This window comes from Martes martes, assembly GCF_963455335.1.
Source record: "Martes martes genome assembly, chromosome: 6".
NCBI classification, from domain to species: domain Eukaryota; kingdom Metazoa; phylum Chordata; class Mammalia; order Carnivora; family Mustelidae; genus Martes; species Martes martes.
Genome location: NC_137893.1, coordinates 98079234 through 98096840, shown reverse-complemented (window position 1 = coordinate 98096840; position 17607 = coordinate 98079234). Strand labels below are relative to the sequence as shown.

Sequence of the window (17607 nt, the reverse complement as noted above, 5' to 3'; positions counted from 1 at the left end):
GCCTCCAGGGGCTAAATTCTGCTGATCCTTCAGGTCTTAATTAAAACATCATCTCTTTTCAGAAGTGCTTCCTGATAGCCCAGACTAAATTCGGTTACTTTGGGATCCGCTCTCACTGTGTCCTGTGCCTTTCCTTCCTGGCACTCAGCACAGAAAGTGATGATTAATTGCCCACCCTCCCGCCACCGTGTCAGGCCCACGAAGGATGCCCCTCTCACCGTTGTGTCCCTAGTGCATGACAAAGCCCCTGCCATGCAGGAGAGGCTAAAGAATATTTGGGGCATGAACTCCACCAGCAGACCATGGGACAGTGGGGACAGAGTGTGAGAGTGAGGTGGAAAGATGGAAGTCAGCCTCCCATTATCCAGCAGGAAGACCTTCGGGAAAATCACAACATCTCTGTTTCTTCATTTCCTTCCTTGTCCCATCTATTTCCCCGGGGCTGCAGGAAGAGTCCAATGAGACCATGTGATTGCAGGGTGATGAGAGGTGGAACCTTGAAACTTGAGTTTCTGGTTAGCCTATAGGGTTCTCTCTCTCTCCCCTCAGGCCTGAGGTTGGCAAACAACTTCTGTACAGGGCCACACAGTAAATATTTCAGGCTTGACAGGCTTGACAGGCCACATGGTCTCGGTCTCTGCGTTCGTGTAAAAGCAGCCATAGGCCACGTATACATGAATGTGTGGTTGTATTCCAATAAAACACTTTTTGGAAACTGAAATGTGAATTTCATAAAATTTTCACACATCGTGAATTCTTAATCTTCTTTTGATGTGTTTTCCCCAACTATTTAAAGAGATGGTGGGGTACAGTTGGCCCATGGGCCATAGTTTGCCAGTCCCTGCACCAGAGGGTCTAGAACTATATTGTCCAACAGGGTAGCAAGTAACCATAGGACATTTAAATGTGAATTTTATTGAAAGTTGAGCTCCTGTGTTACGCTAGCCATATTCCAACTACTCTCTACCCAGATTTGTGTAGTCTCATGGCTACCATACTAGGCAGCACAGAACATTCCCATCAATATAGAAAGTTCTATTAGAAAGCTCTAGTCTAGATCAAAGAAGCCTGAGGGATTAGCCTCCAGGACAAGGTTAGCCAATTTGTGATGGAGCAAGACAGCTGGAGAGGTCTTGCCCTGCCCTGCCCTGTACCACCTCTGGGAAATTTTGTGATGTAGGTTTGATTGCACTGCCAGATTTTAAAGTGAATGTTTTGGATAGTATAATATTTGGTGGAAATTGAAACCAACTTTAAGCACTATTCATTAGATTCAGAATGAAAACATTTTTTTGTTTTGTTTTGGGTTTGAGGTTTTTTGGGTTTTTTAGGTTTTCGGGTTTTTTGTTTATCCACCCCCCTCCCCCATCCCTGAATGAAACCATTTTTAAACAGGAAAGTTGAGCCTGTTACTGGGAATAAGCACATTATTTGTTTCTTTGTTCTCTTTTAGAATGAAAAGAAAGTTTTATTCCTGGGAGGAATGCATGAACCTTCGGGAGGTTAAGGTATTTATTAATACACCAGGGAATAATTTATGTATGGTTGATTAAAATAGCTTTATACCTGCTTAGATTTATGGTTGATAGTGTTAGTCATTCTGTTTGAATTGTTCCACTGATGCCAACAAAAGGGGGCAAATAACAGTATTATACAACGAATAGCTCAAGGGAGAAGCTTGCTAAAATACTAAGAAATCTACTTTTTTAAACTTTGGTATAGTACTGTTAACTAAACCACAGATTTATTCCAATCTGACACGTTTCCCGCTAATATTCTTTCCCTTTCCAAATGTTGTGAAATTTACCATATTACGAATTTGTAAGTGCACCGTTCGGTGGTATTTACATTTGTATTGTATGGGCCTCACCTCCATCCACCTCCAGAACTCTCTTCATCTTGCACACCTGAAACTCTGAACCCATTAAACAACAACCCCCGTGACCCCTCTGCCCCCAGCCCTTGGCAAACACCCTTTTAATTTCTGTCTCTATAAAATTGACCGCTCCAGGCACCTCAGGTAAGGGGAAATCATACAGTATTTCTTTTTTGTGCCTGGCTTTTTTCACTTGGTGTCATGTATTCAAGGTTCATGTCATAGCCTGGGTCAGAGTTACCTTCCTTTTTAAGGCAAAATCCTAGTCGGTTGTAGGTATATGCCACATTTTGTTGATCCACTCACCCGTTGATGGACACTTGGGCTGCTCCTACCTTTTGGCTCTTGTGAACCTTCCCATTTCTTTAAGCTTTCCTTTCCACTGGCTCCTTCTCTTCAGTCTCTAAATAAATATATGTACCCTCCATCCTCCCTGATCAACTGAGCAGCGAGCCTGGAGTGGGGCTCAATCCCAGGACCCCAGGATAATGACCTGAGCCAAAGACAGACGTTTAACTGACTGAACCACCCAGGTGCCCCTCCAGTTCGTTTTCTTAGGCATTTTCTTGCCTGCAGTGTTGAGTGCTGTCTTCTCCCAGGGTTGTGTGACTGTGCTTTTTGCCCCACTGTCCTACCTCTTTTTTTTTTTTTTTTTGAAGATTTTATTTATTTATTTATTAGAGAGAGAGAGAGAGAGCATGAAAGGGGAGAGGTCAGCGGGAGAAGCAGACTCCCTGCTGAGCAGAGAGCCCAATGCGGGACTCGATCCTGGGACTCCAGGATCATGACCTGAGCCGAAGGCAGTTGCTTAACCAACTGAGCCACCCAGGAGCCCCTGTCCTACGTCTTTCTTGCCTTTATCAAGTGCTCTGTAGTTCACCCTTTAAAGGGCGATGATTTCTCACATTCCATCCTTAGCGGTGTTCTCCTTTGCTCCAAGTCTCCTCCTGAGTAATTTCAGTTACTTCCCTCACTTCAGTGGTCTCATCAGATCTTTTATTCTTTGTAAGCATTGGACCAGAGGTTGATGAATGGCTACGTCCTGTTTAAATGTAGTTCTGTTGGAACACTCGTCCACTTACATACATATTGTCTATGGAGGGTTGCATGCTTTGATAGCAAAGTTGAGTATTTGTGGCAGGGACCTAGATAGCCTAAAATATTTATTATCTGTCCTTTTAAGAAAAGTTTGCTGACACCTGCTTCAGGCCCACATATCCAACTGCTTCGTGGATATCAGTACCTGAATTTTCTAGAATGTCTGCCTCCCCCAGTGCTCCTATTTTCTCCCTCTTCTGCTAATGATCATTTACCCATTCACCCAGAAACTGCAGCTCATTGCAGGTGGCCTCTGTGACCTCACTTCCTCCACATCTCCTCCACCCGGTGTGCTGTCCCCAGAACGATCTCGGCGACATTCAGCTGCTCACACACTACCTACTGTTTCCTGAGACACTGCTGTGAGCCAGGCAGCACATGCACTGTCTTATTTCATTCTCACAATTACCTCACGAGGAAACTGTTAGTACCTTGGGTTTGCTGCTGAGAACAGCTGCAACCCAGAGACTCAGTCACGTGCTTGAGGTAACAACAACTCTAAGGCCACAAAGCTTGGTTTCAGCCCACGTTTGTCAGGCTTCGAGGCATATATATACATCTGGCATCCAACCAATGTCTTCCCTGCCCACTTCCCCTGTTGGAGTCTTCTGGATGGGCTTCCTTCAGAACCAAACTGGGGCGGTTCTCATCCCTCAGGCATAGACCACGCCATTCCACTCCCACACCCATACCTAAGAAGGGCTTCTCTCCCGACATACCCTTTCCCTCCCACTGACTTATCAAGATGCTACTCTTCCTTCAAGTCACATTGAGAATAATATACTCATTGACCATTCAGTTTGCTGATCACTCCTTCTTGAAACATTTCCAAGTTGGCTCTGTTTCTTGTCCCCAAGTTGTCTCTAACTTGTCTCTGTCATTCTCTTGACCCTAATAAAATCTCCTTCATTCTGTTCTGTAGATTTTTGCATTCATGCCCTCTCTTCTTAATTAGGCTATTTGCCCCTTACAGGCAAGGACTGTGCCTCATGCCCCAGGGCACCCTTGAGGAGTAGTTCATTGTAGTTTTGTTTGATTGTTAAGAACCTTCACCCAAATGGGGATCCACAGTCTCCACTTGGACTGCTGACCTGGGTTTAATCTGCTATTTGTGCTGCTCAGCTCTAACTGTCCTGCCTCTTCCTCTCCTTGTAAACCTTCCCTGTGCCTAAATAAAATGCCTTCTCTCTGTAATGAGTCACATGAAATCTCCCACACAAAATTCATCCCTTTTATATTAAACCAATAAAGACTTTACTTGTCCATGGGACTCACACAGAAACAACTATGAGCCCTGAACCAATAATTCATGCTCAAAACATACGTCAGCGCAAGCATTTAAGGTACTCTGCTCCTTACCTAGAATCCTCCTCTTGAAAAGCTTAAAAAAAACGACTTCCTTTTCCTCTGGCTGAATTTGCCCAGTTCGTTCTGCGGCTCACCCGCTGGACATGTGTCAACTGTGGCTGGGATGCATTTTAAGAGAATCGAAAAGGTGGCTGCAGGGTTGACTACTTTTGAGTTAAGCAATGTTTGTGTTTGTTACTCATGGAGAACCTGGAAACCAGCCTAACTAAAACAAGTAGTTGGCCTGGTTGGGTCATTCTAGAAGGATCCAGCCTTCGGTTGAAGATTTCCTGCCTGAGAGTCTCCTTGGCAGGAGTTTGTCTTTCAGGAAAGAGGCTCCAGAAGACTTTGGTTTTGTTCACATTCACTGGCCATATTTCCTCTCTCTTCCTGGTGACTTGAAGGAACTCGATGTGGGTGTCCTTCTAGATTTCGATATTCATGTTCACCTTTTTGTCTTCAGCCACCGTGTGTATTTTATAAAAGAAGTGTTCTTTTGAAGGAAATTCAAAGATCAGGAGGGCTTTACAATGTATTATCATCGGAGTCACTTCTCTGAGGAGAAGGCTTTTGGAATTAAAGGGCTCATCCCACTGGCCCGTGGCCCTTGGAGGCTCCCTTGCAGGAGGCTGTTAATCAAATTCTGATCATCTGGTGAGCAAAGCTGCAGTTTCTCTGGCTGTGGTACATGAACAGGATCACTGCTCACGAATAAAAAAGTGTCCTCGATCACCATCAGCAGAACTAATGATGCAAACAGAAAAAAGTTGACAGGTAGATGCGGCAGGAACAGGAGAACTGCACGTGCACAAGGATAAAGAATCAGGTCACGCCCCATTTTCTGAGCCACCCTCTTGTTTCTCATCACCTGCCTGACCTTTTTTTGCCTTTGCTGTTCTTGAGAGCAGAGCTCTTTCTCCCTTCTCACCTTGGAGGGGCAGGGGGATGAGGGGGCTTTGCAATGAGATTTCTCCTCTTTTTTTTTTTTTTTTTTAAGATTTTATTTCTTTCTTTGACTCAGAGAGAGAGAGAGAGACAGTGAGAGAGGAACACAAGCAGGGGAAGCAGGAGAAGGAGAAGCAGGCTTCCCACTGAGCAGGGAGCCCGATGCCAGGCTCGATCCCAGGATCCTGGGAACATGACCTGAGCCGAAGGCAGACGCTGGATGACTGAGCCACCCATGTGCCCTGAGATTTCTCCTCTTCCTCCTTTCTCCTTTAAAACTCACATTGGTGGGACGCCTGGGTGGCTCAGTTGGTTGAACAGCTGCCTTCGGCTCAGGTCATGATCCCAGCGTTCTGGGATGGAGTCCCACAGCGGGCTCCTTGCTCAGCGGGGAGTCTGCTTCTCCCTCAGCCTCTGCCTGCCACTCTGCCTGCCTGTGCTCCACTCTCTCTCTCTTTCTCTCTGACAAATAAATAAAAAATCTTTAAAAAATATATTAAAAAAAATAAAATAAAATAAAACACATTGGTGGGGGATGGGCTAAATGGGGGATGGGCATGAAGGAGGGCACTTGTTGGGATGAGCTCTCGGTGTTGGATGTGAGTGATGAATCACTAAATACCACTTCTGAAAGCCAATACTACATCATGTGTTAACTAACTTGAATTGAATAAAATATTAAAAAAAATAAAACACCCATCGTGAGGACTGCTGTGTGCCTCATGGACACACATGAGTCCAGTGAAGCTGAGAGCCTCGGGCTATCAGCCTCTGTCTATGAGGACGATTTCCCGTTCAAAGCGTCTGCAGACTGTTGGCTGGTCATCTCGGCCCAGAGCAGCTGCCTTCTCTAATGCTAAAACGATCAAAGCCTCAGCTTCCCATTGGTTCCCTTCTGGCCGTTTTCATGGCATGAATTCCATCATCTGGAGGGAGTGCGCCTAAAATAGCCCAAGCCTATTGCCTGGTGCAGCAGGTGGCCAGAAATACCCGTCATGGTCAAGTACTTACTGGCTAGTCAGCTAATCGCAATGGCTTTGCTACATGAAGTCATTATTGACTTCGGAGAAATACCATGTATTGTCAATGAAATGGGAATTGTGGCATTTCTGTGGTTCTAGAATTAGATGTTTCTTCCAAAGTATACGTGCTACTGCTTTTCTTTTCCAACAACAGATTTTCTCTCATTTTTTTCTGTTTCTCCTTTCAGTCTTTAAAGAAGCTCAACCATGCCAATGTAGTAAAATTAAAAGAAGTTATCAGGGAAAATGATCATCTTTATTTTATCTTCGAGTACATGAAGGAAAATCTTTACCAGCTCATTAAGGAAAGGTACAGTTTGGTCTTCACGATCTTAGAAATAAAGACTACAAAGTCCATGTGTTTTCTTTTTGCTTTTGTCTATCGTACTTAACGCAGCTTAGGCTTCCCTGTTGAAAGCCGCCCAGTAGATGAGGGGCCCAGCCCACATTCCTGCTCGGGAGGCCTCGGGATGGCTTCACAGAAGTGACTTTCAGTGCAGCCATTTTCATGCTTCAATGGGTTATTCACCCAGAGAAGCTCAGAGATTGAACAGAAACTCTGCAGCTCTCCATTCCCACGAGGACGTATGGACAGAGCAACTAGAGCCTCCATTGAGAACTTGGTTTCTCGAACTTCCCTTCTTGCTGTACAGGGTGCAGGGGCTTATGTGCTGGGAAGAGGAAACTAATAACAAACTTGCCTGCTATGGTCATTTTGAACTTTTGAACTAAAGTGAGTCACGTGGAACTTCGCAGGGATATTTTCTCAGTGGCAAATGAGCGCCATTCACAGCTTCTTTCTGAATGAACTCAGTCAATAAATACAGTCTTCATGGTCACCAAGAGCAGAAAAGCGGCATGGTTTGCCCAACTTGGAGGGGAATACGGCACTATCCCCTACTATCCACTACATTTCGTAAGGACTTCATCTGGAAGACCTCAGATTTTCCCCATTACAAATTTTTCAAGTTTCATATTATGGAAAGAGAAGATTCTTATATGATAGATCAGAGGGTTTGGAGGGGTGGCTCCCATAAAATGTTTAATCTTTTCTTCTTAGTAACGTAACTGAATATACCAATTGCCAATGTACCAATACAGCAGTGTTGACAAGGTAGCTGTCTTGTATGGACAAATGGTTGTTTTTCTTTGGTCTTTGTTATCAAAGGATCTGGTCACATTTGTGTGTAAGCAAATGTTTTCTTAAATTCCTACTGTATAACCAAAAGAACAGGAACATAGAGTATTTGTTTTCATATGTAAATCTAGATTTATAACTTTTTTCCTCCTCTGTCCCATCCAGAAATAAGTTGTTTCCTGAATCTGCCATAAGGAATATCATGTACCAGATTTTACAAGGACTCGCATTTATTCACAAACACGGTAGGTGATTTAGAGTACTGTGCTTTTTAACAGCAGTGAAATGTTGTCATCAGGTAGAAGGTACAGGAAGCATCAGGGTCTTTGGTGACGGCCTCCCAGAAGAGGTTGCTGGGTCGAGAGGCTGGCAGTGGGGTTTGGGTTATGTTCTCTTTTGTAACTTGATTTCTGAATTTTTCTTGTTGTTTATCATGTCTGTGTGTTCTTATTCTTTAGGCCTTAAGGTTAAGCTCCCTGGTTATAGATCTAACAGTTATTCCTGCCCATTATCTGGTGTATTAACAAGACCCCTAAGATTAGGATTCAGAGACATTTCCATATGTTATGTTTAATCTACTATTACCGCTTCCGTGTGGCTTCTCATTTTCCTGATGTATTATATTTCAGCTCAGAAGCCTTCAAAAATGGCCTAACAAAATTTATTCAACACAGGAAAATAAAATCAATTAAAAGTTAGCAAAGAGGTGGGGCCCCTGGGTGGCTCAGTGGGTTAGGCCGCTGCCTTTGGCTCAGGTCAGGATCCCGGAGTCCTGGGATCGAGCCCCATAACGGGCTTCCCCTGCTCTGCAGGGAGCCTGCTTCTCCCTCTCCTTCTGCCTGCCACTCCCCCTGCTTGTGCTCTCTCTCTCTCTCTCTGTGTCAAATAAATAAATAAAATCTTTAAAAAACAAAATAAAACAAGCAAAAAGTTAGCAAAGAAAAAGACAAAAGGTATGGATAGAGCTAACGGGGGAAGTTAATTGGCAAAATGCGTGTCTGCAAGTTCTATTTAAGTAAAAGAAATAGGCTATAGATTTGATTCTGAGCTTGCTTTCTGACAATGCAAAATGTGAAACATGACCAACTACGTCTAACGTAGTTCCCCCAGCCCCAGTAAAAATAGTCCAGTTGCCCAAGAGAGCAGAACTATTCTTGGAACTAAGACCAAAGAGGTTTATCTCATGAATCCTTCTAGAGGGGACATTATATAATGTGACTTCATGGTAAACAGTGACAGTTTGCATAGAGCAGTTTCATGTCATGTCCCTCATTCTAGGCCAGTTATATCACTTGGTCAGAGAAAACAGTCCTGCTGGGGACCAGTATGATTCACTGTAAGGATGGTCCAGGGAAGCCTGGGTGGCTCAGTGGGTTAAAGCCTCTGCCTTCGGCTCAAGTCATGATCTCAGGGTCCTAGGACCGAGCCCCGCATCTGGCTCTCTGCTCATCAGGGAGCCTGCTCCTCCGCCTCCCCACACTGCCTCCTCTCTGCCTACTTGTGATCTCTCTCTCTATCAAATAAGTAAATAAAATCTTAAAAAAAAAAAAAAAAGGATGGTCCAAGGAGCGATTTAGAATATCTAGAGGAACGGATGGCCACACACCCCTTGGGAAGTCCTCCAAGACTGTTGTCCATGGCTGAAGATTTGAAAGGTGCTGAGTAGCAATGACTCTGGGGCTATATTTTCCAGCAAACATCTGGGGCGTTACTAAGTCTCTGCTACTAACTAGACACAGACCCACCTTCTTGTGAACCTAGAGCCATGGGATGGACGTGTCCCCCAGTGGAGCCAGGAGTTCTGTAGGGGTCATTTGAAGGCACTTTAACTTGAAAGACAGATGGACCAAGCAGTTGATCTTGCAGAGGCGGAAAGTCGTTCAGTTCACCCCCAGCCTGAAGATGTTGCCACTGCAAATACTGCACCATCAGATGAGTTTCATTACCCAGTAAGGTACCCGGGTGGAAGCTCTTTGATAACATGGTCAGCGCCGATTTGACACAAATTGGCAGGGAGTAGAAAAGACATCGCACCTCAGCCAGTGGCACAGTTCGTCTGGGATCCTTCCCAGCCCGTCTTTAACCTCTAAGCAGCCCCTTGGTTAGAGGCTAAACGAAGCACAGACAGATAGACAGAGGCTCTCTGTGCAAATCCATGTTGGCCTCAGGCACATGCTGAAGAACCAGTGAGTAATAATGCAAGACTGAGTCCACTTGTGAACCAATTCCAGGAGAAAGTTTTTCGTAAACAGTCAGCCTGATTCTGCTGGCATTGATAGAGCCTTCAGTCACCAGAGTTCACAAGGGATGGAATTTGCAAAACGTGAAAAACTGGTATGGTATCTAAGGGACAAATCGGGGGAGAAGGGTAACTTACTACAGGTAAGAGCCCAGCAGAAGGAAGTGACGAGAAACCAATGAGATTCTCAAAAGGGAAAGGTCGACCAGAATGTTTTCACCCAGGGACAGTCACATAATGGCTTAGTTACTCAGGCTGTTGACTCAGTCCTGGAAACTGAGTAGTGGGCCTAAGAGAAAGTGAATATTCATTGGCTTTCTTTTCTTGTCCTTGGGTTGTCCTTGGCTTTTCATGAAACTGGGTTTTCTCTTGCCAGAAAGTACTTGTAATCTTTTTGCCTGGGTCTCTACCTGATCCCATCAAATGAACACACATGCTCACACACTCGCCTCATGCCTGTGCATACACATCTACACATACACAAGCCCACGTACCTGCATGTATGCTGTCTTCTCACAACACCTGCACACACCCATACCCGCAAACACACATGCATATTTGTATCCAGTAATGTAGCTTCCAGACACTAATGTGACACCACAGCTTCTGGAAACTCTGTACTGTCAGTTTCCCTCACCTGCCTTGGACACTCAGATTGTGTATGAAGACGGCTCACAGGAAGGCTCAGGTCGTGGAGTAAAGTCAGACCACCTCTGTTTTTACAAGCCCAGTGCCATTGCTGTTCCCAAAGATTCTTGCGGAGGCTTTTCCCCAGATGTCAAGTGCCCAGTTCTAGCATGAGCTTCATAACACTTCATCTGTCATCCAACTCCCTTCCTTACCACTTTCTCAGTGAGCAAGGACAGATAGTATCTATTCCTTCCAAAGAAGAGACTGACGTTCAGAGAGGTTGAAAGACCTGCCAAGGGCCCCCCTGCCGCAAAGTAGTGGGGTGGAGATTAGCTCAGGGATCTGTGCCCATTTGCGGTGCTTTACTAGAAGAACCTACCTTCTCTCACAGAGAAACAGAGAATCAGAGGTGAACAAAATAGTGATAATAATTGTAGGTGGGAGGGATATTAATTTTACAGGTTATTTTCATTGATAAATGATTTCAGAAATATTACAACAGTTGGTTTTTATATCATTGACTTGCCTTTGTTTAAGTGCACGTGGAACTCCATACTATCCCTTTTCTCCAGTAATGGAAAAGAAAATCATCTCAAGCACTTCACAGATTTGTCTCCTTAGCTTGTTCTTACTATGAGAAGGTGCATTTTGTCCCCGGGGAGTAGACTCCTTCGAGAGGGGAGAAGAGCGCTGCAGGTAGTTGCTATGGCCATAGTTCATGTCACTGAGTACTTTCCTCCCCGCAGGGAATGAAAACGTGACTCCACTTGGTGCTGATTGAGCAATGCCAAAGCATATGTACTTTGCTGCAATTAAGTAATTAATGCAAACCGTGTTTCATCCTTGACCTGCCCTTGGAAATGCCCAGCTCACACTTATCCACGCAGGCAATCAGAAACACCTTAAGTGGCTTGGAGGACAATGTTTTGCCCCAAGAAGTGGTTCTCTGCTTCTGTGTTTCACCACTGTCTTGCAGAGCATGACCTGGAGTTAGCCCGTGACCCTTTTGTGTGTTGCTGTCCTATTGGTCTTCGTGATCATAAAAACACTGTAGTTTTAAATTCAGTAATATCTGTGAAACTAACAACTTCGCAGGAAGGTGTGCCATGTAAATTCCTTGTGTTTCAGTAGTCCCTGGTTATTTCCATATATTCATATCAGGTTCATCATTAACAGAATCCAGCAGAGGGGAAAAAGCCTTCTTTGTGGCTTGATGTTTTCCTTGCCCAAGGGTTGTTAATGAAAAGTAAGCACCACACACTTCCTGCCAGGATGAAAGAGAAGATCCCTCTGTTACTTGACTGGCATGGAGGTACCCTGAAATTAAGTTGAAGGTCTGTTCCTGTCTTCTGGAAGCCAAACAGTTTTGAACAGGAAGGTTCTTATCTTTCTAGCACTTTGCTGTTGCATGATGTCTGAATGAACCATCTGTATGGGTTTCCATTGTGAATCAGAAGCCCAGAGGAAGAAATGGGCTCATTGTGACAAGCTCCAGTGCCCACATCAGCAGAACACATACCTAACTAAGCACTGGATCAGAGGTTAGCACCACCTACTCACAGGTGAAGCGCATGGCTAGCTTCCCAAGCCTTAATTCTTACATGCAAAAAATGGAGCTGTGTCAGCCTGCCCTCCTGTTGAGAGGATAAGAGGATTCATACTACTACTGATGACAAGGTCTCACAAGGGGCCAGCGTGCCCAACATGACTCTAAAACTTTTATAAAATTAACACATTACATCCTGCAAAACAAGCCCTCAAGGTTTTCTTCCCATTTTCCAGATTTGGAAAGTAAGGCACAGAGAGGTTAAGTGATTTCCAGACAGTGAACAGAATTGAGATTTGACTGGTCTGCACACTTAACCACTATGCTGCATTGCCTCTTATATGGAAATTACAATATTTTGTTAAAATAGAGATGAAAAACAGGGGCATCTGGGTGGCTTAGTCGGTTGACATCTGCCTTCGGCTTGGGCTGTAATCCCAGGGTCCTGGGTTCGAGCCCCACATCAGGCTCCCTGCTCAGTGGGGAGTCTGCTTCTTCTCCCTCTGCCTGCCGCTCCCCCTTCTTGTGCGCTCTCCCCTCCCTCCTTCCCTCTCTCTCTCTGTCAAATAAATAAATAAAATCTTTTTAAAAATAGAGATGAAAAATAAATATACAGAATGTGAGGGTCTTACAGTTTTAATTACTAAGGAATAGAACTCATAGGTATAAGACTAATAGTACCAATTTAGTAATGAAAAGAACAGAGGGCTAGATCTTCTAAAGACTTATTCCTGAATGCTTCCTAGTTATAAAGGCTTATACTCAAATACAGTATAACAAACAACATATGTCACCTGACCAATACAGTTTTCATTAGTCATTTGTAAGGCTTTGTTTGCAGTTTTTTCCTAGCCAGTGTAAATCTGATTGCTTTGGGCCTAAAGTATGATCTATAGATCACTGACAGATACTTACACAGATACATGGTGTGGGGGGGACCAGAATCTTCATTCTCCTCATTTTATGAGCGTATCTGTTCTGGTGGGATTAAAGAGGAGCTAGCAGTGGGGGAAAGGATAGAGCTCAACTAATGCGAGGAGGTGGTCAGCGCTCACAGGAGCATGATCTATCGAGGAAGCAAGGTGCGAGGTCTACAGTGTGAGAGTGACACTTGTATCGTGGTGCAAGTCAGAGTGATGGGACAAAGGTGCTAGTTCGTTGAGGTGGGTGTTACAGATGGCAGCAGAGGGAGCTTGCCATGGGGCTTGGACGCTGGAGGACAAATGATTCATGATGAGGGAAAGGCCACATGCGTTTGGAAGTAATAATTTAGCCCAAGTAGAGGAGAAAAAGGGAGTCTTAAGAGGAGAAACAGCATCAAAGGGTACTTGAGAGGACTGGAATCACAAATCAAGATTTAACCATATGGATTGAGAGGGACAGAATATAGAGTCCAACAGTACAATGGCGCTAGCCCATTTCTGGTAGGATGGGGAATAATTAACCACCCCCACCCCCGTCACCAACCAGTGACTCAGTTTTCCCATCTGTTCAGTCAGAAAATGATGTTTGCCATTTCTTTTTTTCACTGGTGTGTCTTTAATGCTCTGAGTTTTTAGGAAGAGGGGCCATGGTCCCACAGTTCATAGCTTTTCAGGGTCACGGGAGTTTTCCTGCGTGCACTGACGAAAGATGACTCTCTGGTAACTGGTTTTGTCTTTGCACATTCTTAAACCAGTTCCAAGATGGGAGCATACAGCCAGGCCTTCTGGGTGCTGGAGGGTGCTCTGAAGAACAGAGGGTCCCAACGTGGTGACTCAGTTATACTGAGTTAGAAACTGCCCACTCTGGTGTGCGTTGATCATCTTTATCTAATTCGTCTGATACTAAGCCATCCAAACTTGTCCACATCAGAAAATTCTTTTCTTTTATTTTAAAGGCTATCCTTGACTAATACTGAATTACCATTTGAATGTGCTGACGGCCTCAAGTTTGGTTCTTACTATAATTTAGGTTTCAGTTATTATTAATTTGGTTAGGATACTTAAGGAAGTGGTGTGAAGAAGGCCAAAGGGTATATATTGGTATGATGGCAGAATAAAGAACAAAGCAATGGAGTATAGACATACTACATTTTTTTTTCTTTCCATACACATTTCCACACAAAGGAGATATGTAGGCGTATGCACACACATACTCAGATGGCATGCCAATAGCAAAGTCTCTGTGCCTGTCTCTGGTCTAGCCCGGGTGGGACTCCTTTGATCTTCTCAATGCCTTGGATTATGGAAAACAGAAGCAGCCTTTGGTGAGAAGGAAGTACTTTCTCTTGTCACTTGTGGCCCTCTTGAATATAGAGGATCCCTTCTATACGTCTAGCCCCTCCTTTTTAAAAAATTATTTGTGTGGTTTTTTGTTTTTAAGATTTATTTGTTTATTTTAAAGAGAGAGCGCGGGTGGCAGGGCAGTGGCAGAGGGAGAGAGAGTCTTAAGCGGAACCCACAGTGAGCACAGAGCCCAACACAGGGCTCAGTCTCATGCCCCTGAGATTAGGACCTGAGCCAAAACCAAGAGTCAGGACACTCAACTGACTGTGCCAACCAGGCACCCCCCCCCTTAGGCCCCTTCTGTGTGCTCTGTAATTATATTTATTTTGTGCATTCTAGCCAACCATTCGCCTGCAGATCCATCATTAGGCCATAATACTATCCGTTTGGAGTGTGACCTAATACCAAGCTCTGGCGATGAACAGAGGGGAGGGTCTTTAAAAAAAAAAAAAAAAGAACAAACACGTTGCTTTCGGGGCGCCTGGGTGGCTCAGTTGGTTAAGCAACTGCCTTCAGGTCAGGTCATGATCCTGGGGTCCTGGGATAGAGCCCCACGTCAGGCTCACTGCTCAGCAGGGGTCTGCTTCTCCCTCTCCCTCTGCCTGCCGTTGCCCCTGCTTGTACTCTCCTGCTCTCTCTCTGTCAAATAAAAAAATAAAATCTTTTAAAAAACAAACAAACCAGATGAGATCAGGAGGAAGACAAACCATAAGAGACTCTTAATCTCAGGAAACAAACTGAGGGTTGCTGGAGGAGGATGGGGTGGTTGGGTTATGGACATTGGGGAGAGTATGTGCTATGGTACGCACTGTGAATTGTGTAAGACTGATGATTCACAGACCTGTACCCCTGAAACAAATAATACATTATGTGTTAATAATAATAATAATTTTTTAAAAACCAACCAGTGTTGCTTTCCGTGATACATGACCTCCAGTGCATGTTCAAGTATAACCACATCACAATTGCCTGCCCCTTCCTCTACAGCAGAGAGGGCTTGGGGCATTTAGTCCTTCTGGAACTCCCCCCATGCTGAGGACTTCCTGCTTTGAGCCCTCAGGGTCTCCCCCACTGCTACAGGGTCACTGCTCTTCTCACTTCTTAGTTGCTGTCTGGTGAGCCTTCCTGCCTCCTGGTCTTCTCTCTACTGCCCCTGACGACTTGGCCAAAGTAGATGTGTCACCATTGAGCTCTTTCACATTCCCTGCATACCTATTCAAGTCTTTGGTTCTGTCAGTAAGACTATCTTATGAGACTACCATGGTCCCGCCATAGTGCTAGGCACTCAGAAAAAGTAGCATCATGGCTTCTACCCTTAAAAGTGCTCCATCTAATCAGAGAGAGATGGTCAGTGTACCTGAAAATGGCAGAGTTCTGTTCAAGTTCAAAGAGAAGAGCCTATCATGTCTATAGGGCAAGAACTGTGTCCATTTGGGTTGCTTCTGAATCCATAGTGCCTGGCCCAGAGTGGGCCCTCCATGAACATTTATTGGTTGGATGAGTGAGTGAAGAAGGCTGGCATAATTAAAATGACCTCCTGGGGCGCCTGGGTGGCTCAGTGGGTTAAGCCTCTGCCTTCGGCTCAGGTCATGATCTCAGGGTCCTGGGATCGAGTCCCGCATTGGGCTCTCTGCTTGGCAGGGAGCCTGCTTCCTCCTCTCTCTCTCTCTCTCTGTCTGCCTCTCTGCCTGCTTGTGGTCTCTCTCTGTCAAATAAATAAATAAAATCTTTAAAATAAAAAAAATAAAAAAAAAAATAAAAAATAAAATGACCTCCTGGAGGAGGAGAAACTCGACGTAGGTCTTGAAGGATAGCAAAGATTGGGATTGACATAGATAAAAAGGAACAAGGGTATAACATGGGGAATAGATACAGTGAACCTGAAAGAAATGAGGAATTTTACCTGATTGGAACATTCGTTATACATCCTGGTGATAAGTATTAGAAGAGTCTATCTCTAGGTATACTGAAAGATGTTCGAGCTTATTAAATAACTTTAGAGGAGCCATGGAAGGCTCTGTGTGAGTGTGTTTGTGTGTGTGTGTGTGTGTGTGTGTGTGTGTGTGTGTGTGTGTCAGTGACAAGGAAAGACAGTGTTTAAATTATCAGGAGGTGAGGAAATCCAGAGAAGCTGATCGAGGAAGGCCAGCAAGTGGCAATAGAGGGATAGATGAGGAGAGCAAAGATTTGGGAGGGAGGACTGGAAAGGGGCAGGAAGGGTCAGATAGGAGATATTTGGATGAGAAATGGAACACAATTCCTTGACTGTTCGGAAAGGGTCCAATATAACTACAGGAAACCAGGATATCTTATCAAAGATTTGGGAAGGAGAGATGATTTGGGAGAGGAAAAAAGTGGTTTGGGACAGATTGATGAGGGAGACAGTGATATCCAGCTGCAACCCCAATGGAGACGGAGGTCCAGAGAAGGGTGGAAAAGGCAAGTCATAGATGTAGATCTGAGCATCTTCAGCATGGAGATTGTCAAGGGATAGTGTAGCTCTTCTGTGATGGCTCTTTATTCCCCCCATCAGGTGCTAGTTGGATCCAACTGTCACAACATTGATTAAAAACAGCACATAACAAATAACACCATCAGCAGCTTTTACAGAGTTGTGTACCCAGTGTTGGTGTTCCATGGCGATTGAGAGTCGTGCACAATGATGGCCATGTCAATGATGCTCTCTACAAGTGGAAGGTTTTGGGTTTTCGAGGCGTTTATCACTGATCAGTGGGTATCTGAGCGCATCTGGAAATTTCGCGTGTTGAATATCCTGCACGCACCCCCAGAGCTCTGTGGTAGCCGAGACGGGCTTGCCATTTGGTGAGCTGTGTTTGCCTTCCACAGTACATGCTGCAGATACCTCTGCTTCTTCATTGGGCAAAGTAATAAGCATTGAACCTATGAAATATTTGTTGCAATACACCAGAATCTCAATACGAGTAGGTCCCTTCTTAAATCCCTTGTTCCTTAAACAGAAGTTGTAATTGTGTTTTTCTTGTGATATAAACTCTCAGAACTCGTAAGACTTTTGTCTTTTGAAATGGTTTTAAACTCAAATTCTTTCTAGCTGATGTGGGCAGTGTAGGCATGAGATAGATAGATAGATAGATAGATATAGATATAGAAAGAAAGAATCTATCTATCTATCTATCCCCCCGCTCCGTGGGTGACAATTTCTTTTTGCAAAGTTATCTCAGCCTGTAACTGAGTTTTGATATTTTATTTTTTTAAAAGATTTTATTTACTTATTTGACAGAGAAAGACACAGAGAGAGAGGGAACAGAAGCAGGGGGAGCGGGAAAGGGAGAAGCAAGCTTCCCGCCGAACAGGGAGCCTGATGCAGGGCTTGATCCCAGGACCCTGGGATCATGACCTGAGCCGAAGGCAGACGCTTAACAACTCAGCCACCCAGGGGCTCCCAGAGTTTTGACACTTTATTTATTTATTTATTCATTTATTTATTTTTAAAGATTTTATTTATTTATTTGACAGAGAG

General features: G+C 44.4%; 1 protein-coding gene across 1 annotated transcript in view; it reads left to right on the top strand.

Annotated features, from left to right (window-relative positions):
- Positions 1-17607, top strand: part of CILK1 (ciliogenesis associated kinase 1) — a gene marked incomplete at its 5' end in the record, with an annotated part of 34276 nt that overhangs the window by 2525 nt on the left and 14144 nt on the right. The window contains 3 exons of the mRNA XM_080806060.1: positions 1454-1508; positions 6477-6598; positions 7592-7671. Coding sequence (XP_080662186.1) covers positions 1454-1508; positions 6477-6598; positions 7592-7671 — 257 coding nt within the window. The remainder of the gene's footprint in view (positions 1-1453; positions 1509-6476; positions 6599-7591; positions 7672-17607) is intronic.